Source organism: Trichechus manatus, unplaced genomic scaffold (assembly GCF_000243295.1).
Source record: "Trichechus manatus latirostris isolate Lorelei unplaced genomic scaffold, TriManLat1.0 scaffold00082, whole genome shotgun sequence".
Classification (NCBI taxonomy): domain Eukaryota; kingdom Metazoa; phylum Chordata; class Mammalia; order Sirenia; family Trichechidae; genus Trichechus; species Trichechus manatus.
In genome coordinates, this window is record NW_004444018.1 from 6,481,130 (window position 1) to 6,505,412 (window position 24,283).

Below are 24,283 nucleotides of genomic sequence, written 5' to 3' on the forward strand. Positions count from 1 at the left end.
CTATCACTTAGAGTAATTTTCTTTGATAAGTCTTAACCTTTGTAGCTCAACAGTGTGTAAACAGGCATTATTTAATAATTTTTGAACTAAGAATCTTATTTAAACCTTATAACCCTATCATCAAACAGTAATTATTATATATTTACTGTTCATTTATAAATGAGAGACTGCTTTGTAAGTGTGAATTATTACTTTGTGAAATTATAGTTAGTCTTTGGAAATGAACATATTAAACGTAGGTATATTTAAATTGTCTGAGGACAAGCAATTGAAATTAAGGGCAGAGTCAGCGTTAGAATATGGCATTTTAAGCGCACTCCTATAAGGAAAGCTTGGTTGTATGATAGTAGTGTTTAGACAAGGAGGATGACATTCTGTTACCGTTGTCTTATTAACAAATAGTGATTTTGTAAGAGAAATATAATGGAAAGTTTGGCTACTATTCAGAGGCCTAATTATTCCTTTTCTGTATAGGAAGATTTTCAGTCAATGACTTATGGATTTAAAATGGCTAACAGTGTGACAGATCTTCGAGTTACAGGTAAAACCATTTATAAAATAATTAACAAGTTTTATGTTTAGATTTGCTTCCTTTTTAAACTCATTGTGTCTCTTTGTAGGCATGCTAAAAGATGTTGAAGATGACATGCAAAGAAGAGTAAAGGTATATGTTTTTTCTCTTTTCTTTGGCACGGAGTTTTGGTATTCTTCTGAATGTCAGGTTAACTTTAGCTAATTGCAAACAGCTAGTATAGATAGGACTACCTTCCTCCTTTTCATCCTGTGTCTTTTTTTGTAATGAATTTGAAGAACACAGGAGGAATTTCTGATAAATTACTTACTGTTTCTTTTAAGTATGTTAATTATAACCCACTTAATCTTTTCAGTTTTTTTCAAATTTTTGCCAGTGTTTTAGTATTCTAGTATGCTATTTTAAGAATAGTATTTTTTCCCCACTAGAGTTTTAAGTTCCTCATATGTAGGGAGTTATCTTTTATACCCTTGTATCTTTAATACCTAGTAAGTGATGAGAACACAGTAGGTGGCCCAGGAAATGGTGGTATCACAAATCTGGTGAAAGCAGAGAACTAGCCTTTAAGACGACATCCTTCAGCCATGTGACCCTGATAATTTGGTTCTCATATAGAGATTAAAGAAGGAAAACAATTATATTTCTACTTTCTTTTTTTACATTTGTATAACACAGTATGGTTGTTAAAGCAATTTTATTTGATATTTACTATTTACAGTATTATTTATTTGATATTTACCGTATTCAGTGAAGTAGCCAATTAAATGCACACAATGTCTCACTTTTAGACGAGGGGAAGAAGGCTCAAAGGAGTTAAGTCATCTCTCTGAGTCTTACTTCAGGGCATGTCACAAAGTAAGCGGCAGCTCCAGGGCTAGAACCCAGATCTTCTGTGAGACCTTCCTGTGGTACTGCCCTGGGATTTTGTCATAAAATAGTTAATTCATAGATAACTCTTGTGTTAGCAACATGTTTTACATTTTAGTGTAGAACAGATTAGTGGTTACTACGTGACTCTATAGAGTTGGAATCGATGGCAGGGGGTTTGTTTGGTTGTTTATAATGTGATTTGTAAAGGTTACCATTTTTTCTAACAGGGTTAGTTTCAACAGCATCATGAATTTCAGTTAGTAGATTCTTTAAAGGAAAGTAGAACTGCATGCCATGTGCTTTTGCTTATGTTATTTCGGTTTTTTGCTTTTGCTGTTTTTAATTCCCGATTCCTTTGTGTGATCTTTGTAACTTCGATCAAAATGAACTTTAAGTATGTAATATTCATAGGAGGAAATTAAATGTTAGATATACCTTTTTTTTTTTTTTTAATAGAAATTCATAAAAATAGAGTCTTATTTGTACTCAGTAGAGCCGTGGTGGGGCAGTGGTTAAGAGCTTGGCTGCTAACCAGAAGATCAGCAGTTTGAATCCACCAGCCCCTCCTTGGAAACCCTGTGGAGCAGTTCTACTCTGTCCTATAGGGTTGCTATGAGTCAGAATTGACTAGACGGCAGTGAGCAGGCTTATACTCAATAAATTGAGTGCTTTCCCTTGCATATTTGTAATCTAATACTTCTACTGGTTTGTGTTTGTTTTAATTCAACCTTTTTTTAAAATTTTAGAGTACTCGAAGTCGACAAGGAGAAGAAAGAGACCCAGAAGTTGAACTAGAAGTAATTGAACTTATTTTCTGGTAGATAATATCAGAGAAGTCTACCTCTTAATGTTGTAGTTTTATGAACTGCGTTATAATTTATGGAAGCCGTTTTGAAGGTATTTCTTTAAAAATTGGATGTTACAAGGGATTTTATTTCCCTTGTATTTATTTTAATAGAATGATTATACACTTCTTTCAAATACATGATTTCAGAGCTCTTCAGTATTCCTGTGAGGTAGGAGAAAAAGAAAAGGTCTTTTACAGAGGATGCATCAAAGCTTGGCAAAGCTCAAGAACTTGCGCAGGGTGAAATGTTGCTGAACCTTTGACAAGATCCTAAATTTTGTGACTCTGCTTAATGTACTTTTTAATTGATCCTTTTTTACATGCTAATTAAAAAAATTTTTTTTAAATAATAGTGTAACTTTGGACAGGAAAACATCATTACTGTTGTTACAAAAACTTTCGTTTTACATTTCTAGTTCAAAAGAATAGGCTTTGTTTTATTATGTTTTTTGTAACTTATTTTTCAGGCATTTAAAAGTGAAGGTATTTGCAATATAGTAATTTATTGACATTGAAACTTAGGAGTTAAATAATATGTTTTAAAATGAAATTCCTTTGACAGGCTTTGCATCTTTTAACATCCAGTCCTTTCTCATTTTTTTTTAGCATCAGCAGTGTTTAGCAGTATTCAGCAGAGTGAAATTTACTCGTGTGTTACTGACAGTGCTTATAGCCTTTACTAAGAAAGAGGTAAGGGCATTTACAATAATTTGTCCATGTTGTAGTGTTTTTTGGATGGAATGCCTTACTGAAGTAATTTTGAGACTTTTGCATTGAAATGAATGCCCCTGATGACAGATACACAGCCCTCAACATTTGGTGTATTTACACCAGAGTACCCCTGATGATTTTCCTACAAAGTCACATGAATTTTACATTTCACTCCATAACATATCCATGTCTGTTGTTAAGATAAAAATAATATTCACTGATATTACTTATTTGTGAATAAGATAATAGAAGCTGAAATTGCTTGTGGGTTGTCTTATACTGGAAATTGAAAGGAGAAAGTGAAAATGAGAATTTTAGGTAGGCCTGTTCTTTCCTTCAGTTAACAAATAAGGTTATTTTTTATCTTTTGTTTATGTTTGCATTAACTCAAGTCACTTACAGACGAATTTGTGAATAGCAAGTGCTAAGTAGAAGATCCAGCCGTTACCATTGACCTAACTTCTGTAATTTTATTTTTTCCACCTTGATGAATGACAGAGTAGAAATGTTGGAAGTTTTCTGTTTTCCTGTTGCCTGCATCTTTATTGTTTTTAAGTATGAGATTAACAGAATAAACCAGAAATGTTTTCCTTTTTTTTTTGTAATGGATCCTATAAGATATAGATGTGAGTAAAAAAACAATTTCTATCCTAATAGGATCTGGGCATCCTGTATTAAGTGAATAGTTTGTGAAAACCAATGTCATTACAGAAAGCATTTAATTCCATTATTGTTTATAGGATTTTCCTATTTAATGTATATCTTTCAGTGAAAGAATATGTAAGAATGTTTTTGGTGATTTATTTGCTAGACCAGCGCTGTTGCAGAAGCTCAAAAATTGATGGTTCAAGCAGCAGATCTTCTTTCTGCCATTCATAATTCATTGCATCATGGCATCCAGGCCCAGAATGATACCACAAAAGGAGGTAATTGTTCATTTTGCTCCTACTCGTTTTTTTCTTTTCCATTCAGAATATATAGTGTTTGATTTATTCTAAAATTTCATTTAAGTCAGTCTGTCTGAACCTTGGATTGTTTTGCTCCATAGCTATATATAGTGTTTAGTCTTCTTTTTTGAAAAATACTTACTCTAGACCAAAAACTTAGTACCGTACAACTTGGGTATCTTCTATATGTTACTATTTGGGCTCAGAATATTCACCCTGTCTTGTGATGCTGCTGTGATATCAGCATTACATTCTTTTTGTATCACCTCTTCCCTTTACTGCTTTGCCTGAGCTCATCGCCTCCATTACATAGCCTTCCCTGACTCCACCAGGAAGGCCTAGGTATTTCTTCTCTGGCCTCATTGCACCTCATACATGCCTCCATTATAGCATTTTTTAGTACATTGTAATTTAATTACCTATTTGTCTTTTTATAAGATTTTGAATGCTTTTAGGCTAGGGACTATCTTATTTATATGTCTCTACAGTGCTTGGCACATTGTTGGTACTCAGTAGATTTTATTTATGAAATATATCTTAAAGTAAGAGGAACAGTGTACCTTTTTATAAAAATTTGCAATTGAGTTAGTTTTAGATATTCTGTAGCAATTTTGATTGCACTTAAAGTTCATTAAAATGAGATGATGTTTATATTGTTTAAATTATAGTTTCCCAGTTGTTGGTCTTTTGACCAGGGAGACACATTTTTACTGATTCACACCCCTTTGCTTTTCCACCCCTCCCCTCCTCCTTTTAGGGACAGCAGTTGTGTTCCCCGTCCACGAATTTTTTCTTACTCAAACATTAGGTAGTGGAGCAGTCCAGAAGGTAATTTGAATTAGGAAATCAGTATTATCATAATTTGTTTTGAGTAATTGTTCTGAATTTGTACTCATTTACATTTTCTTTAGGTTGGAGAATATATGAAGTAACTGGCTAGTGTCATTTTGTAACCATGGAACATAAAAAAAGGTTATACACTGGGAGCTATCTAGTACATGTTTGCAGAGAGGTGTAACATATCCACAACTCTTCAGGACTTTGAAATCTAGTGCAAGAATACTTATATGAAAACCACTGTATAATACAGGACTTCAGCATAATTTGTTGGTTGGTTTGTGTGTCAGTGAGTTACTAATAATGCAAAACTAGAGTCCTCCAGATTACTGGATCTTGATGCTCTTTTTTGTCTTATCTTGACTACTTTGGGCTGTTCTGTTCTATGTTTGCAGCTGAGCAAACTCTGAGGATAATTGTTATAGGGTCGTTAGTTGCCCACATGGCTTGCGGCTTCCCTGTATTTCAGACACTGCTTAAAAAAAAATTGCTTGTGCATGTTCTCCAGTATCTTTCTGGTTTTACAGACTGCTGACAATGAAGCTTCAGGAAGATATTTTGTATAAAAGTAGCTTGAATAAATTTAAAAAAAAAAAAAGATCTTATAACTAAGCAAGTGAAGTTTTAAAATTTGTGAATGATCACCCTGTACTTACTTTTCTGTATAATACCTTTTAGCCAGCTTACTTTACCTTTGTAATTATCCCTTAAGCATAAAGCCAAACTGTTCTATAATTAAAAAAGTCAGTGCCTGCCTAATAATGCCTATTCTAAGAAGAATGATGAGAAAGCAATAGTGTAGGTTAGTTTTGCCTTATTATGATTATTACAACTCCAGCTAGTGACAGAATGGCTGTTTAAGGCTTGAAATCATTGAGCATTCATTTTAGGTTCTCACTGAAGAGGTAGAATCAGTAGGACTTGGAAACAGTGGCATTCAGGGAGAAAGCTAGAAAGATTCAAACTTGATCCTAAGATTACTTGCCAGATGTACTTGATGGATGACCATGTCTTAATGAAGATACAGATGGCGGAACTGGCTTAGGGATAGGGGGTGAGTCAGGAGGGCAGCTCAGAGTTAAATGAATGGGATTCTTTGATATGGTGACATGGAACAGTCCAGTAGGAGAGTAGATATTTGGTTCTGGAATGGCCAAGCAGGTTTTGGAGTCATTTTCATAGTAGATGCTAACTGAAATTGAAAGAGTAAATGCAGTCATTCAGGGGTTTGCTGGTTTCAGAACCTTGGAGAATATATTTGTTGAATAAAGAAAGGAGAAAGATGACCCAGTGAGGCAAATTTTGCTGTTTGTCTTTGCTTATGCTGTGTTATTCCTCTTGAATTCTATACTTCTTTTTATATGTCTGTGGAATATTTACCCATCTTCAAAAAGATGTTCAAATCATCTCCTCCAGTAAGACTTTCTTGGTTCCACATGTCAAAATTTATTTTTATCTCCCATGTTCTTTCATAGTTCTCTGGTTATCTGTGGGTTAGGTCTGGTTTACCCTTTAGATTGTTAGCATCTTTAACAATTACTTAATACATTGGGCAGATCTGCTGCAAAAGACCTCTTTAAAGTGTTAAAAAGCAGAGATGTCACCTTGAAGGCTAAGGTGCACCTCACCCAAGCCGTGGTTTCTTCAGTTGCCTCATATGCATGCGAAGCTGGACAATGAATAAGGAAGACCAAAGAAGAATTGACACCTTTGAGTTGTGGTGTTGGCGAAGAATATTGAATATACCATGGACTGCCAGAAGAACGAACAAATCTGTCTTGGAAGAAGTACAACTAGAATGCTCCTTAGAAGCAAGGATGATGAGACTACATCTCACATACTTTGGACATGTTATCAGGAGGGATCAGTCCCTGGAGAAGGATGTCATGCTTGGTAGAGGGTCAGCGAAAAAAGAGGAATACCCTCAATGGGATGGATTGACACAGCGGCTGCAACAGTGGGTTCAAGCATAACAGCGATTGTGAGAACGGTGAAGGACCGATTGTGAGAATGGTGCAGGACTGGGCAGTGTTTCGTTCTACTGTACACAGGGTTGCTATGAGTCGGAAGTGACTCAACAGAACCTAACAACCGTGGAAATGAAAAAAATTATTTAAATTTTATATTGCCTAAAATTGGTAGGTACTTTTGGAGTATATTTCCAAATATGATACACTCAAGTTTCAAAAGGACTTGATCATCTATTTAAATAAAAGATGTTTGATGAAAATTAGTGAATTGAACGCTTGCCTTTACCTTCTGAAACCCAAATGAAATGATGAAGTGATTTTTTTAAATAGACAAAATCAATAAAGACAACAAAGACAGGGAGAAGAGGCAATAGCAACAGAAGTTTGGAAGTTGGAAAACAGAAGAACAAATAGGCTCTGACTTAGCTGTCCCCCCAAAACTGAATTCTTCAGTGTGGGGAAACTGAAGAGGCACTGTAGTTTGAACTGTGGATCCCCTAAAAGACTGCAGAATTAGCGTACCAGGTACCTCTGGAAGTGGGGATGAGGATTGAGCTGATGACATGAGAACTAGCTGAAAATCTGTTTAGAAGCAGAGGTTTCCTCTCCTTGCATTGCTGGGTGGCAGACATTCCAGTACCTCAGAAGATACGGAATGTTTCCCTGGAGTAGGAGACAAAAGGATTCTGAACTAAGGGGTACTGGGCACAGTTGAAGGGTGAGCCTTACGGGGGGATTACGTGAAGATTTAAATACTAATTATTGTGACCTGCTCCCATCCCTCCAGCATTCCCTCCCACCACCCTAGCCTTTTTTTCTCCACTCAGCTTCCAAAACAGTACAGCCAGGCTCATGCACTGCAGTTAAGAATTTAGAAGACTCTTCATATGGAAATCAGACTGTCCTAAGAGGGAGAAAAACATCAGCAAAATCTATATGTACTGATACACTAATCCAAATATACTGATATCTTGTGATAAAATGGCTCAGCCAAAAAGCCTACTCTGTAGTCACAGAAATCTTAATGGAGATTTTGTTCTCTAGTTTCAAATCTTAGCAAATAATCAAGAGTGGGACTCTCTAACCTGAAAGGAAAGAAAGAGAACAAAACAAGCAACTTGTAAGAGAAATGAGAAGAATCAGTGCATCCATAAAACAAGAATAGGATGCTATAGTGTGTATGTGTATGTAATCAAGGGGACTTCTGTTTTTAGATGGTACAGCAAAGATGCCTCTGCTGGCTGACTTCTCTCTCACACCAACTAAGAACTGTCAGGAATATGAGAAACAGAATCCTCCCAACTTCTTAAAACATAGGAAATGTTTATAACCAGAACCAAAATAAAAGGACTGCTAAACATAGTGACAGTGAGACCCAAGTGAAGGGGAACGCTGAGAATGGATACCCATATTTTCATCGTATAAATATAAGTAGACCTGCAAACACAGTGTCTTCAAAGTAGTTGACATAACCTGAAGGACAAAATCAAGTATTCTTTTGTAATAACAGTGGGGTACATAAGCCGTCTGTGGGAACCTATCTAACTAATACCCTAGAGAGACAAAGGAGGTGGCATTCTACCAGAAACCATACAAATATGCTGTCTTTGTTACTGCTGCAAGATAGAGGAGATGCTGTGGATGTTAGCATTCTAGCAGCTGCTAATCTTTGTCAGTAAGAGAGAGAAAGGTAAACTCTATTGCATGCACACATGCGAGGTATGTCATATGGGGCTTAACTGCAAGTCAGTGAGGCTTCTGCTAGTCTAGAGTACTATCTAACGCCTCATCCAAGTAACTGGTTCAGAAAGCACTTATTCAATGATGTAGTAATCAAAAAAGAAACTACACAGTGTTTATATACAAATATTCCAGTAAAACAGTGAACAAAAGAAGAGGGAGAACAAAAGGCAGATAGAAAACACACACCAGAAACTTTTTTTTGCAAAAATTTAAATAATTTATTTAAAAATGAAATAGCCTCTAGAGAACAAGAGCACAAATCAGAAATATTAGGACTAAAGGAAGAAATACCAACAGAAGGAGAGTAAAAGTAGAAGAGAAAAATAAAACACTCAAAGTGAAGCCCTCACTGAAAATAGCAAAAAGTACCCTAGACATTGCTGAAAAGCTGTAAAGGACATGGAGGTCAAGAGTGAGAAAAAAAGAACTAAGTGAAATAGAAATGAACAAAGACATTTTACGAATTGGCATTCCCTGAGTTACGAATATCTGACTTACGTACAACCTGTATTTACGAACCAACCCCTGTAAAGCCTATTATATTAAAAAGTTGAGGTATACACAGTGGTTCGTAATAATAAACAGGCAATACGTTGCAACATGCATCAAAACATTATTATTACTGTTTTATTGTGTTAAAGATGTTTTAGTGTATCTAGAAGTGTTTCTTTAGTGCTTTTTATGCATAGAGAGGTATACTATGTACTGTATACTAAGACATTTGACTTAACATTAGATATGAACTGTACCTGACTGTTCCAGTTTTTGTACAAATTTGACTTAAAGACAGACTTAGGAATGGAACTCATTTGTAATCCGGGGACTGTATTAGTGAGAAAGTTATAGCCAAAGAAGACTCATGTATTCATAATTGGTGTCCTTTAAGAAGAGACTATATAATGGAACAGAAAAAAAAAAGTTAAAAATTTTTAGAAATGAGAAAATAAAATCTACAAATTGTAAGGGTATAATGTGTCCCTGGGAAAAATTGATAATTATTAATGTCAAGATATTTTCAGTCAGTTATTTGGACTATAAAGCAACAGTTGTGTGCAGCCTGGCTTCAGAGCTCTTCACATCAACATTCAACAAAGAAAGTAGTGGGGTACAGTTTCTATAAAGTACTAAGGTAAAAAACTGTGACCCAGGAATTTTATACCCATTCCATCTATCTCTCAAGTAGACATTTTCATACTTGTAAGAACTGAGGGAATATTTTTCCCATGACTTTTGTTTGAGAGGAAAAGACTAAAATCAAGAATGAAGTTCAGCCTACTGACACAAATGGGAACACTGGCAGAAGGACAGGCAATGAGAACTGAATCCTTTAGGTGTAGGACTATGATTAAAACAACTGTGGAAATTTATTTTATTAAATATAATGTAACGTGAACCTTGACAATATAAAATTAATACCGTAACAAAAGTTAAGAGGTGAAGGGGAAGAGAAGTCTGATTTTTTTTTCTTTTATATTGCAGAGGTCCAAAAATAAACTGTTTAAAGTTGATGTATCATCTATTGATAGAGATTTAGGTGTATTTCAGCATATAAAGGTAACCAGTGGTGATGGAGATGAGATGATTCAAATTGGGTGTAAAAAGGAAGGTAGAGGGAGTTCATTAATATCTTCATTGTTTTTCATAGGCAGGGAGGTCAGTACATACCTGTCTGAAGAAATAGAAGCTTAGAGACATTAATAAAGTTATGGCTTTATTAATAGCTTTATTAAAACTAATAAAAAAACTTTTAAATTATCAGAAATAAAATACACTGAAGATAGCTGTCTAGTGAAAATATAAGTATTACCAAGGAAAGCATATATCTTGTTAAGTGGGAACAAAATTAAGGATCTGGCTCTGGCTCTTCTTCTTTCCTTCTATTCCTGAAAATGTAGAGCAGGATGCTGGAGCCTGACCAGGGGTTAAGACAGCGTATACACAGGGTATGGGAGTGACCTGACACAAGGTGTTACAGCCATGTAGGTAGGAAGAGTGTCTGTGTAGCAGGGCATTCCACGGGCTGTCAGAGCCTGGGTAGAGTGAGGACGTGTCGTTTGGGACAGTAGCAGGGTGATGAAGGTGTCTGCAAAGAGGGTGGCCCTTTAACAGGGTTTTGGAGTCAAGTGGCTTGAGGAGGTTGTCACTATGAACAGGTGGCTTAGTTATTCACTAGTTCCAGGTGGAGTGAGAAGCGTATCTGCACAGAAAGGCAGCTGAGCTTCGGGTGCCTGTGCCTAAGCACAAACCAGGAGAGTGACCAGATGGGGGCAACGTGGCATTGTGTGTCAAGAGCCTAAGCAGGGTGAGGAGGATGTGCCTATGTGAGGGCAGCCTAGTGCAGGGTTGTGGAGCCTAAAATCGGGGAGAGGGGGCTGGCATAGCCTGTGGGAGCCCAGGCAGCATGAGGAGGGCATCTTCATGTGAAGGTGGCCCAGCACGGGCTGTTGCAACCCAAGGTAGAGTCATAAAGCGGCTATGTGCAGGACTGTCAGAACCCAGGCAGGGTAAAGGGGACCTCTATGTATGGGGGTGGCCTGGTTTGGGGTTTCAGAGCCTAAGCATGTTGAGGACAGCATCCCTATAGAGGGTGCCCTGGTGCAGGCTGTCAGATTGTAAGTTCAGTGAAGAGGCTGTTTGTATGGGAAGGCACCCCAGCATGGGAACCAAGCCAGGTGAGGAATGAAAGGTTGACCTCATGTGGGATTTGCACCTTAGCGAATTGAGGAGGGGTATCTGTACGGAAGGTGGCCTGGCATGGGATTTCAGAGCCTAAACAGAGTGAGGACAGTATCTCTAGCCTGGCACGGGGTATAAGACCCCAAATGGAGTGGAAGTCATAGTGGCATGGCCTGGGATGTCAGAACTTGAGTAAGATGAGAACATATCTGTGGAGGGGGGCAGGTGTCAGTGATGGGAGCTTACACTGGGCTTAATGGTGACCCCAAAGATATTAGGTCCTAATCTTAGAACCCATAAATGTTACATTATTTGGGAAAAGGGTCTTTGTAGATGTGACCAAGGATCTTGAGATGAGATAATCCTGGATTCTCTGGGTGAACCCTAAATGTCATGACAAATATCCTGTAAAAGAGAAGCAGATGGAGGTTAAATACACAGAAGAGGAAAAGACCATGTGAAGTTGGATGCAAAGATTGAGGATAATGGGAATAATTGGAGTGATGTGGCTATAAGCCAAAGAACTCTAGTAGTCAGCAAGAGCTGGAAGTAGCAAGGAACAGATTCTTCTCTAGAGCCTTCGGAGGGAGTGTGGTCCTGCTGACACATTGATTTTAGTCCACTGAAACTGATGAACTTCTGCCCTCTCAAACTGTGAGAGAATAAATATCTGTTGTTTTAAGCCACCCAGTTTGTGGTAATTTGTTACAACAGTTACAGGAAACTAATACAGATTCTGGTACTGGGAAATGGAGTGCTGATGTAACAAATAGAAGTGGTTTTGGAATTGGATGAAGGAGCCCTTAGAGGCGTAGTGGTTAAGCGCTTGGCTGCTAACTAGAGGTCGACAGTTCAGACCCACCAGCTGCTCCATGGGAGAAAGATGTGGCAGTCTGCATTCCTAAAGATTATAGCCATAGATAGCTTATGGGGCAATGGATTTGGTTTGGTTTGGTTTTGGAATTGGGTAAGTGGTAGAGGGTGGAAGAATTTTTGGAAGTATGATAGAAAAAGCCTACACTGCCTTGAAGAGACTGTTGATAGGATTATGGATGTTTAAGGTGCTTCTGGTTAGGGCTGAGAAGGTAGGTGAGGAGCATGGTAGTCTACATTATCTTGGTGAGTAGATATATCATCATAAACAGGATGTTGGTAGAAATAAGAATATTAAAAGGTGCTTCTGGTGAGGGCTAAGAAAGAAATGAGGAACATGTTATTGGAAACTAGACGATAGGTGAACATTGTTATAAAGTGGCAGAAAACTTAGCTAAATTAAATCTTACAGGTGGAAAGCAGAACTTGTAAGCGACAAACGTGGATATTTTGTTGAGGAACAATGTGTTGAAACATGCGGCCTGGTTTTTTCTTGCTGCTTATAGTAGAATGTGTAAAGAAAAGAGGTAAATTGGGAGAAAAACTATGAAGCAGAAATGAACCAACACTTGATGATTTGGGAAATTCTCAGCCTATCCAGATTGCAAAAGGTGCTACAGTTAGGAGATTCACTGTTAGGAAAGCCTGCTTTGGAGAGAAGACTGGATGTAGCTGGAACCTTCTGCTAATACTGAAGAGATGAGGCATGTGACTCATGGATTCACTCGGCCATAATCAGCAGAAGCCAGGAACAGAGATGGTATAGGGTCGCTATAAGTCAGAATTGACTCTACTGGCAACGAGTGTTATTCAGGAAAGATCTGTGGAGGACCAGGACCCTCATGTCTAATGGTGTGAGCACCTCTCACATAATGGGAGACTCACAAGGGTTTTGAGAATGTTATACCAGCAGAAACACCACCAGCTTGTATTGAAAGGGACAGAGGATGGACCATGATCTAATAGGAATTTTAGTAAATGAAACACTTTAAACAAATGTGTCATAATGTTTGGAAAATAGTAGTTATATTTTATTATCTTATTTTTAAGAGATTAAAAATAAAAACTGACTAGTGCTGGTTACAGAGTCCCTATGCATGAGATTCTCCAACAGCCAAGATTTAGAGGTAGCTATTGGGAACCATTTTAACCATTAACCATTAAAATTAAAGATGATGTTTAGAAAAAATTAAAATCTATGCTGAGGTTGGAGAGGAGCATACAGATAATGAATGTATACCTTCATGCATAGGAACTTTGTCTCCACTCTGTTTATATACATCTATTTTTACTTCCTGAGTTTGGAGAAATTATGACTTAAAAAAATCGCAGTTTCATGGGTTAGAAAAAAGGTGCCATATTCTCTGTCCCCTAGGCCTTTCATCTGTTTGGAATGCTTTATTGTGACTGAAATATTTTGCTGTTTGGTGAGCTAACTTCTCATCATTTAGGTCTTTCCTTAGACTTCACTTCTTCTAGAACTCTTTTTTTAAAATTTTCTGTGGATTCTGTACTTCTGTAACATCCTGGGTGGATCGACACTGAATTGTAATTGTTTATTGTATTTATCTAGACCAGTGTTTCTCAATTAGGGGTGATTTTTGTCCCCCCAGGGACATTTGGCAATGTCTGCTGCCATTTTTGGTTTTCACAATTAGGGAAGGTGCTCTTGGCATCTAGTGGGTAGAGGCCAGGGATACTGCTAAATACTGCACAACATGCAGGACAGCAGAATTAGTTTCAGAAGTTAATATTATTTTATATTGTGTTTTTTCATTTGTATAAAAACAAATGAAGTACAGGATGCACTGTATTTACTATCCATTTCGCATTAATTTTTACTTCTCTCCATGATAATTTAGATTTTCATGAGTGGATGTTAACTATTTATCTTATACTTGTGGTTTAAAGCCTAAAATTGCATGTGTCGAGAACAAAAGAATATTTCTTGATAATAATATTAGATTTTAGAATGTCTTGTGGGAAAATAATGGTAATATACTATTTAAGTATCTGGATTCTATGCATTACTGATTGTTAAAACCCAAAATGTATTCATATCGCTATTGTAAAGAAGTTTCTTATAGCATTGTCAGTACTTTTACCTTGGTTATAAATGATCTAGATCAGAAATTCAAATTATTTTATAGTAGTGTTAGCAGTCTTTCGTTTTATTTTGAGCATTCATATCTTGTGATTCAGCAAACATCTATCCAGTGCCTGTTATGAGCCAGGCATTTAGGTGTTTGGGACACAAGCTGGACGCTGCTCTTAAAAGAGCTGAGAGAGAGACAAATGGTGTAATCCTACAAAGACGGTGTAGTAGTGGTGTATACACAGTGCTGTGGGTGGGAGGACCAGGGAGGAGAGGCCATCCAAACTGTGTCAAGGCTTCCAGGCTAAGAATGAGCTGTAGGCTTTACATGTGGAGAGGATAGTTTGTGTAAAAGTAAAGAGACATAAAAGAGTGTGATATTTCCACTGTGGTCACTTTCAGTTTATGGTGCTAAGGGTATTAAAAGATAATTTTCTGAAAAAGGTAAATTCATGACTCTCATACAGATATAAAAATGAACACTTGTTAAGGATTTTATTAAACTCATTCAGTGAGATAAACAGGCAGATGTTACAACTGGCTCAATGAAAATTTTTAAAAAGCACACATTTATGTGGAGTAATGGAATGTCAAAATAAATTACAAATGTCAAAATAAATTACAAATGGAGATGGAACTTTTTTTCCACAGGGGTGAGTGGAATCATTTGAATCTGTACAAGACAGGTCAGAATTGGCATGTCTATCAGTTACCTACAATTTACAGATTGTAACATAGTTTGCATAGAATAAACCTGACAATGCATAATTTTCTATTGGAGTACTTTTTTTTTTTTTTTCTATAGGAGTGGCAGGAAATTGTAAAGCACTTTCCAGTGCCCTACTAAAGATTTTGTACTTTTTTCTGTATGTTTGAGTCAATAGAATTTTTAGCTTAGGAGAGTGAAATCATGTTGTACTTTAGATGAAATGATTGAAGTTGCAGCATAGTGGATTAATTTAATGAAAAAGCAGCCGGTGGCAGGGACGCTAGTTAGGCTAGTGCAGTGGCAGTAGGACAGGAGAGAAGAGACTGATTTGTAGACATTAGGAAGTAGAATCTTTAAGACTTAATTGACTGATTAAATAAAGCTGGTGAGGGGGTGGGAAGAGGTTTCTGGCTTAAGCAGCCATGAGGATAGTGGGTCAGTTTGCTATAAGAAAGGGAATATAGAGGAGAAGCAATCTTGTTATTAGGTGCCATCGAGTCAATTCTGACTCATCTCGACCGCATATGACAGAGTAGAATTGTCCCATAGGGTTTTCTTGGCTTTAATCTTTACAGAAGCAGATCGTTGGGTGTTTTTTCCTGTGGAGCTGCTGGGTGGGCTTGAACTGCCAACCTTTCGGTTAGCAGCTGAGTGCTTAACCATTTACACTACCAGGGCTCCTTGAAGCAGTCTTAGGGGAAAGATAAAGATAGTTTTTAGACACATGCCTTTTTTTTTTTTTTTTAATTTTTATTGTGAAATGTATATAAGAAATATTTGCCATTTCAACCATTATTACGGGTGCAGTTGAGTGACGTTAATTACGTTCACCATGCTGTGCTGTCATCACCACTATCCATTTCCAAATTTTGTGTATATGTTTTTTAAAATTTTTTTGTTGTTGTTGAGAATGTACATAGCAGAACATACACCAATTCAGTAATTTCTGCATGTACAATTCATTGAAATCGATTTCATTCTTCAAGTTTTGCAACCATTCTCACTCTCCTTTTCCAAGTTGTTCCTCCCCTATTAACATAAACTCACTGCCCCCTAAGTTGCTTATGTAATCGTTTAAGTTGCTATTGTCAGTTTGATCTCATACAGATAGTTCTTAAAAGAGCATAATACTCAAGGCACATTCTTTACTAATTAGGAACACATGCCTTTTGAGTTGATAAGGGATATCAAGATTGAAATGTCCATCAAGTAGTTGGAAATAATAGGTTTAGAACTCAGAAGAAAGATCGTTGGCTAAGGTTCTAGTCTGGGAATTATCAGTTAAATTGGAACATTTATAAGATTAAGTATGTCTGTTCATGTCTGTGTATCAGACAGGCGGTGCCTCAAATTTCCAGGCAGCCATAAAACTGCTAGGAATGAGGCATGTACACCCACTGGCATCAGCCATTCCATGGGTGCTACGTTCATCTGTGATTGAGCCAGACACATGAGACACACAGTGGTGGCAAAGTGAAAGCCATTATTATTATTTATAGAAAGCAGACAGTAAACAGTAACAATAGACTACCAAAAAGACAACCACTTACCCTTCCCCAGATTACCCATGTCCATCCTGTGACACTGGGCAGGCATGTCGTAGTTCAGGTCAGGTGTCAGATGCTACCTTCATGTCACTGCTGCCTCTGACTACCACCGTGCTACTCGGGGGCCCGCACGGCTCCTGAGGCTTCTGCTCAGCTGCTGCTCTCTTGCTGGCCTCTGCTGCCAGCTCCTGCCACATTACCTCAGCCTGCAGGGCTTCCTTGATGCCATGCTGCCCGGCAGGGGTGGAGATGGCGTGCAGTGCCTGCATGGGGTACATTTCAAGCCTCTTCCCTGCAGGGGCAAGTGTTACCAGCTCTCTTCTGGGTCTAGTAGGTTCTCAGCGCAGGGACTCTGGGTCCTTTGTCCAAAGGACATGCTCCGCTCCAGACTCTACTGGATGGTAGTGAGGTCTCCCTAAACCTCTGTGCAGTTGGCCCTTATATCAGCCTACTTCTTCTCGATTTCATGTCATGGCCCTCCCACCAGGACCACAAACTTAGCAATCCCCTCAGGAGACCACAAATCACTCAGTTTGCATAGTAAGCTGACCAGTCCCTTGGTGGACCATAAGTCATTCAATTTGCATAGTGCCAGCCAGTCATTTTGTGGGAAAGGCCATATAAAAGCAGTTCAGTAGACCGCAAAGTGTAACTTCAGCTGGGAGAGTATAAGTATAGAGTAGAGGAAAAAGGTCAAGAACCTTGAGGGACATGCTTATTTGTGTTACCCTTAAGAACCATTAGAGTCCCTGGGTAATGTAGATAGTTGAGCAGTTGGTTGCTAACTGAAAGGTTGGAGGTTCAGGTCCACCCAGAGGCACCTTGGAAGAAAGGCCTGTCATCTGCTTCTGAAAAATCAGTCATTGAAAACCTTAGGGACAACTTAACAACAAAGAGACAGCCCAGTCGTAAAATGGGCGAAGGACTTAAATAGACATTTCACCAGACAGGGCGTTAAGATGGCCACCAAACACATGAAAAGATGCTCAATGTCATTAGCCATCACAGAGATGCAAATCAAAACCACAGTGAGATACAACTTTATTCCCACTAGGATGGCTAAGATTTAAAAAAAAAAAAAAGTAAAAAATGTTGGTGAGGATGTGGGGAAATTGGAACACTTATCCATTGCTGGTGGGAATACAAAATGGTATAGCCATTGTGGAAAACAGTGTGGCAGTTCTGCAAAAATCTAAAAATAGAACTACCATATGACCCAACAATTCTACTCCTAGGTATATACCCAAAAGACTTGAAAGCAGAGACTCAAAAAAGAGACTTGTACACCGCAGCACTATTCACAGTAGCTAAAAGGTGGAAACAATCTAAATGTCCATCAACAGATGAATGGAGAAACAAAATGTGGTACATACGTACAATGGAATAGTAGTCAGCCAGTAGGAGATGAATGGAGAAACAAAATGTGGTACATACGTACAATGGAATACTAGTCAGCCAGTAGGAGAAATGAAATCTTGATGCATGCTACAATATGGATGGAGCTTGAAGATATTATACTGAATGAAATAAGTCAGTTACAAAAGGACAAGTATTGTGTGACCTCACTTATATAAAAAGACAAAAAGAGGCAAATAACCAAAATTTCTTAGTGGTTACCAGTGGCAGGAAGGAGGGGAGAAAGGAGAGGTTATTGCTTATGGAGTACTGAGTTTTGGTTTACAGTGATGGAGAAATCACATTGATTAAGGGTAGGATTGCACAGCCAGTTATTGCAATTGCTGTAAATAAGTTGTATATCTGTAAAATTTGAACTGGCAAAATTTGTGTGATAGACATATTTACAGTAGTAACAAACGCACGCACACACACACACACACAGTAGCTGCTGAGGCTACTTATGTACAACCGAACCAAACACCTCATGGGATTTGTTTTGGTTCCTTGGTTTGGAGGTTTAGGGTCATGGTTTCATGAGAGACATCACAGTTAACTGGCCTAATAACCTGTTTAGTGCTTCTGTTCTACTTCCTAGTTCATTGCTAGTGCCTGGGGTCTTAAAAGCTTGCAAGTAGCCATCCAAAGCACAGCAAATGGTTTCTGTTCACCTGGAGCAACACAGGAAGAAGTAGAGTCAGGAATAGGAGGAGGAAATGGAATGTCTGGCTAATTGCCTCCATGAACAACTGTTTCCTTTGCCTTGAGACCAGAAGAACTGGATGGTGCCTGGCTACCATTACTGAACATTTTGATAAAAGATTATAAAGAAGAATCCTGATCAAAAGGGGGAAAATACAGAACAGAATTTAAAACTCTCATGGACTTCATACTTTCTGGAGCCGTGGAGGCTGGATGAACCCCTGAAACTATTGCCCTGAGATAATCTTTAAACCTTAAACCTAAAATATTCCCTGAAGTCTTCTTTTTTTGTTTAATTTTTTTGAAATGTTATTATGCTTCAGGTGAAAGTTTACAGTGCAAATTAGTTTCTCATTCAGAAATTTATACACGAATTGTTTTGTGACATTGGTTACAATCTCTGCATTTTGTCAGCACTCTCTCCCTTTTCCTTTCCAGCCCAGGTTCCCTGTGTTTCTGTTCGTCCAGTTTCCCTGTCCCTTCCTGCCTTCTCGTTTTTGCTTTGGGGCAGGTATTGCCAATTTTGTCTCATATACTTGATTGAACTAAGAAGCACGTTCCTCACATATGTTATTGTTTGTTTTATACCACTGCCGTCGAGTTAATTCTGACTCATAGCAATCCTGTTGGACAGAGTAGAACTGCCCCACAGGGTTTCCAAGGAGCAGCTGGTAGATTCGAACTGCTGACCTTTCGGTTGGCAGCCAGACTCAATCACTACACCATCAGGGTTTATAGATCTGCCTAATGTTTGGCAGAAAGGTGAACTTCGGGAGTGGCTTCAGTTCTGAGTTAGCAGGGTATAGTCTCAGGGGATCCTCCAGTCTCTGTCAGACCAGTAAGTCTGGTCTTTTTTTTTTTTATTATTTTTTAATTTGAATTTTTTTCTGTATTTTTCTCACAGCCTGTCCGGGACCCTCTATTGTGATCCCTGTCAGGGTGGTTGGTGGTGGTAGCTGGGCACCATCTAGTTCTTCTGGGCTCAGGCTGGTGGAGGCTATCGTTTATGTGGTCCGTTAGTCCTTTGGACTAATATTTTCCTTGTATCTTTGGTTTTCTTCATTATCCTTTGCTCCAGACAGGATGGGACCAGTAGATGTATCTTAGATGGCTGCTTGCAAGCTTTTAAGACCCCATATGTTAGGGTGTAGAACATATTCTTTACGAACTATGTTATGCCAATTAACCTAAATGTCCCTCGAGATCCCTGAAGTCAAAAAAGTTCTGCCTTGAACATTATGCTGTTTTAAGAACTAAGTATGTGGGATCAAATTGACAACAACTGGAAAGATTAGATAGGAACCTTAGGGGGCAGTGAATTTATGTTAATGGAGGAAGAACAACTCAGAAAAGGAGGGTGAGAATGGTTGTACAACTTGAAGAGTGTAATCAGTGTCACTGAATTACACGTGTAGAAACTGTTGAATTGGTGTGTTTTGCTGTGTATATTCTCAACAACAGCAAAATAAATCAAATTAAAAAATAAAAAAAAAGGAAACCTATGGCACACAGTTCTGCTCTGACACACAGGCCTGCTACACGCTGGAGTCGACTAGCCAGCAGCTAGGTGTGTTTTTGGTTTTGGTTTTGGTTTTTGAAGAGCCATTATGGTGTATGCCTCCGGAGCATTAAGTGTAGTCTTGCTTTTAATTCTTAATGATGACACCTACTCAGCTTTAATTTTATCTTTCATTGACATGTGAAACTATTTTTATTTAATCTGAGATTGCAGTCTGTTTGTGGTCCAGCCGAAGAACTTAGAATCCAAAATTCTTAATCACTTTGCCTTTCAGGGGGATACTTCCTTAGTTTAGAGTTCAAGTTGAGCAGTTAATTTGGAGCTTTGCACTAGTGTGAAAAGTGAGGACATTACCAGGTTACAGAGAGTATGAAACAGGGACTTGCCCTTAGGTCTCTTGTAATATATTATTTCTGTATAAAGTATTATAGATTTCTTTAGTTGCGTCTCAGGACCAAATGTATTCCAGACTCACTGGGGAGTAGGGACTGCTCTTCTCTGCTGTTTTTGGTTATTACATAGCTAAATTTGAATTGATTTTACTGTTCACTTCTAATAATTGAGGGGAAGAGAAGCCTACATTATTGGGGTTTCTATTTTACCTTTCTTTACAATGTAATGATTCAGGAAGCTTGCTTTCTTTTTTGTGTGAATATATTAACGCTGTTTCATCCCATTTTGGCTTGAAGTTCATTTTCAGATAGGAAACGCCCCCTCCCCTACAACATGTAGGTGGGAAGTACAATTTTAGGTTATTAAATCTGCCTGTGTCATTTAAAAAATATATGTGTATATGGATACATTAATAGTAAATTATAAAATCGTTTTAGAGGATATGATGATTAGAATTTGGAGATGCTTTTGAAACTGTCATTTTTCTTTTTATATTTAATAGTATTTGAGGTTTAAAATTCAGAGAAATATTGAAAATCTTACCTGTTTTGTTTTATATTTTTCTTTTTAGATCATCCAATTATGATGGGTTTTGAGCCTCTTGTTAACCAGAGGCTACTTCCACCCACCTTCCCTCGATATGCAAAAATAATTAAAAGGGAAGAGATGGTCAACTATTTTGCAAGATTAATAGATAGAATAAAAACTGTCTGTGAGGTTGTCAATTTAACAAATTTACATTGCATCCTGGTAAGTACAGATCTCTACTCTGGAATGTAACCTTTGATTTAGTAACAGAATAGTTTATCCCTTTTAGAGACTGGCTGTCCTGAGGGTAAATATCTATTTCTGTAATTGCTGGAGAAATTTTAAAATAATTTTGGATTCAACAACTTCCTGTCATTCACAATGGAAACTAAGATTCTTCATCACATTTTTTTTTTTTTTTTTTATCATGGTAAAGTATATATAACAAAACTTCTGCCATTTCAATCCATGGCATGTTTTTTAAAAAAACATTTTACAGTTACAGGGTAGTTCATGTTCTCTTGTTGAAAATTAAGCAAAATAGCAGAGAAAAAATAAGTAATCCTTAATTCCATCACCCAAGTTCAGAGTATATTGAATATTTGCTCAGAGCCAGTCACTGTGTCATATGTTTATGTGAGGAGCGTTGGTGGCATAGTGGTTAAGCACGTGTCTGCTAACTGAAGGGTCTGCAGTTTGAACCCGCCAGCTGCTCTGCAGGAGAAAGAAGTGACAGTCTGCTTCCATAAAGATTACAGCCTTGGAAACCGTATGTCCTGTAGAGTCAGTATAAATCAGAATCAGCTTGATGGCAACAGGTTTATATATGCAATGAAACCTGTGAGAGCCAGCAGTTGATGGGACTGCCTTGTTTTTCTGGATCTCACAAGTTTTCCACCTTTGATAGGGTACAGTCTTACCACTTCTCTGCTACTCTGTATTAGTGTAAAATATTTGAGTTTTCCTTCTCTAACAGGTTTCTGCCTTACACAGGTTTTGGCTTTAGCAGGTTTTACTGTGTGTGTGTGTGTGTGTGTGTGTGTGTGTGTGTGTGTGTGTGTAAATTCTATTTAGTCTTCAAAAGAAGTTTATACTATCTAAGAAATAAATTAAAGCTTAGAGAGGTTAGATAACTCATCCAGGTTTTAAGAATGAGGATTTAAACCCTGTATTCTGTCTTTAGTCTTTTACAGAGTGTGTGAGTGTGTGTGTGTATAAATATTTTTCATACAAAAATGGGATCATAGTGTTTGGTAACCTGCTTTTTTTTAATCACTAATTTTTACATCATAAACATCTTTCTTTTCATGTCAACAAATACACATATTTATACATTATTTTAACGGCTGCATGGTATTCCATTGTAAGCATATACCATAGTTTTTTCACCTTGTTCATAGTTACTTATATTTATTTTCTGTGTTTCACTGTTATAAACAATACTAGGATGAACGTCTTTTTAGGTAAATCTTTGTCGTGTACTTCCTCCTCCTTAAGATAATAGAGATAATTCAGTTAATTTTACAGCTAAGCAAACTAAGGTTCAGAGGAGTTGTAACCAGATTAGATGATTAGTTAGTGGCCTATCTGAAACTAAAACAGAGATTTTATTATTCTTTCTGCTGCATCTGCTTTTTGATCCTTAATTGTTACATTGGTGTATATTTGTGTTCCCCGCATTAATTGTAAGGTCTTTAAGTATAACCAGTGAAAACCAGTTGCTGTCCAGTCAGTTCCGACTCATGGTGACCCCATGTGCATCAGAGTAGAGCTCCACGCCATAGGATTATTAAGGCTGTGTGTTTTCAGAAGCAGATTGCTAGGCCTTTCTTCTGGGGTGCCTCTGGGTGGGTTCAAACCAACTTTTTGGTTGTTCAGCGATTAACTGTTTGTGCCACCTGGGGACCCCTGTGAGTATAATTAATGTCACTAAAGTGTACACTTAAACTAAAATGGCAAAGTTTATGTTACATATTTTACCATGATAAAATTTAAAAAATAAAATAGGTGAGGCTTAAGTATTAAGATCCTTTAACAAGCGTCTCCCCTCTCGCCTCTTCTCCCGTGTCCTCACCACTTTCTTCTGTTCCCCACTCTCTGTCCCTCCCTCCTCCCCCTCCCCCTATTTCTAATTTTAGTGATGTTACATAATAAAGAGACCTGGAAATTCTCAGATCTAGCAGTAATATTTTCTGTCTTGGATGGAGTTGGAATGGCATATCAGTTTCAAATACTGCCTCTGAGTTATTGATGAGTGCTCTGCTGAGGAGGGTGCCTAGGCTGCAGTAGAGGGCTCAGTGGAAAATAGTAAACTATTATAATAGCCTTATTATTTTCATGGTATCCAAATTTAATATTGGTATCTACAGATACTATTATTCGTCAGTTTAAAAAAAAATTAGGCTCTGAAAAATTAGGTTCCGTTGTCCCTTTTTGGTACAGTTAGACAATTCTTGTAGAGATGACCTTTAACTATTTGTCATATTTTAACTCTGTTAAGATATCATTTCCCGAGCCCTAGTAAAAATTATATTTGAAATGCAAACACTCTCCACTATTGTTTTATCTTTTAATGATATTGCCTTTTCTCTCAATGTATCTGTTAGGATTTTTTCTGTGAATTTAGTGAACAATCACCTTGTGTTCTTTCGAGATCTTTATTACAAGTAAGTTTCACTTAGCATTAAAATACTTCTTTAAATATTAAATTATACGTGTACTGATATTATTTTATTGATTGATTTAGAGTGTTAAATATTCATCAAGATCATATCCTGGGCCATAATACAAACCTTAATAATTTTAAAACAATTGAAATCCTGCAAAATATGTTCTTTGACAATTTCAAAATTAAACTAGTATTCAATAACAGAAATACCTCTGGAAAAATCTCCAGATATTTGGAAATTAAACAACACGTTCTAAATAACCTATGAACCAAAGAAGAAGTCTAGAAGTAGTTTGAACTGATGAAAATGAAAATACAACATCGCCTAAATCTGTGAGGCACAGCTAAAGAACTGCTTAGAAGGAAATTTACAGCATTAAATGTTTATATTAAAAAAAAAGAAAGGTCTGAAATTAATAATCTAAGCTTTCACTTTAAGAAACCAGGAAAAGAAGAGCAAATTAAAGCAAGCAGAAGGAAGGAAATGACAAAGATAAGAGCAGATATCAATGGAATAGGAAACAGGAAACCCCATGAGCTTTTAGAGCGAAAATCAATGCAACCAAAAGCTGGTTCTTTGAAAATAGCAAAAAGTTGGTAAACCTGTAACGAGTCCTCCCTCCCTCCCCGCCAGAAAAAAAAGAGCAAGAGAGAAGATACAAATGACTAATATCAGGAATGAGAGAGAGACTTTCATAACAAACCATACAAGCATTAGAAG

General features: G+C 37.5%; 1 protein-coding gene across 5 annotated transcripts in view; it reads left to right on the plus strand.

Moving 5' to 3' along the window:
• The window catches only part of NAA35 (N-alpha-acetyltransferase 35, NatC auxiliary subunit), a 110,398-nt gene that overhangs the window by 61,081 nt on the left and 25,034 nt on the right, over positions 1 to 24,283 (plus strand). For all 5 annotated transcript variants that reach the window (XM_012556961.2, XM_004381315.1, XM_023735798.1 and 2 more), the window contains 7 exons: positions 475 to 541; positions 621 to 664; positions 2,149 to 2,199; positions 2,856 to 2,939; positions 3,772 to 3,886; positions 20,938 to 21,116; positions 23,501 to 23,560. In XM_012556961.2, the coding sequence (XP_012412415.2) occupies positions 475 to 541; positions 621 to 664; positions 2,149 to 2,199; positions 2,856 to 2,939; positions 3,772 to 3,886; positions 20,938 to 21,116; positions 23,501 to 23,560 (600 nt within the window). The remainder of the gene's footprint in view (positions 1 to 474; positions 542 to 620; positions 665 to 2,148; positions 2,200 to 2,855; positions 2,940 to 3,771; positions 3,887 to 20,937; positions 21,117 to 23,500; positions 23,561 to 24,283) is intronic.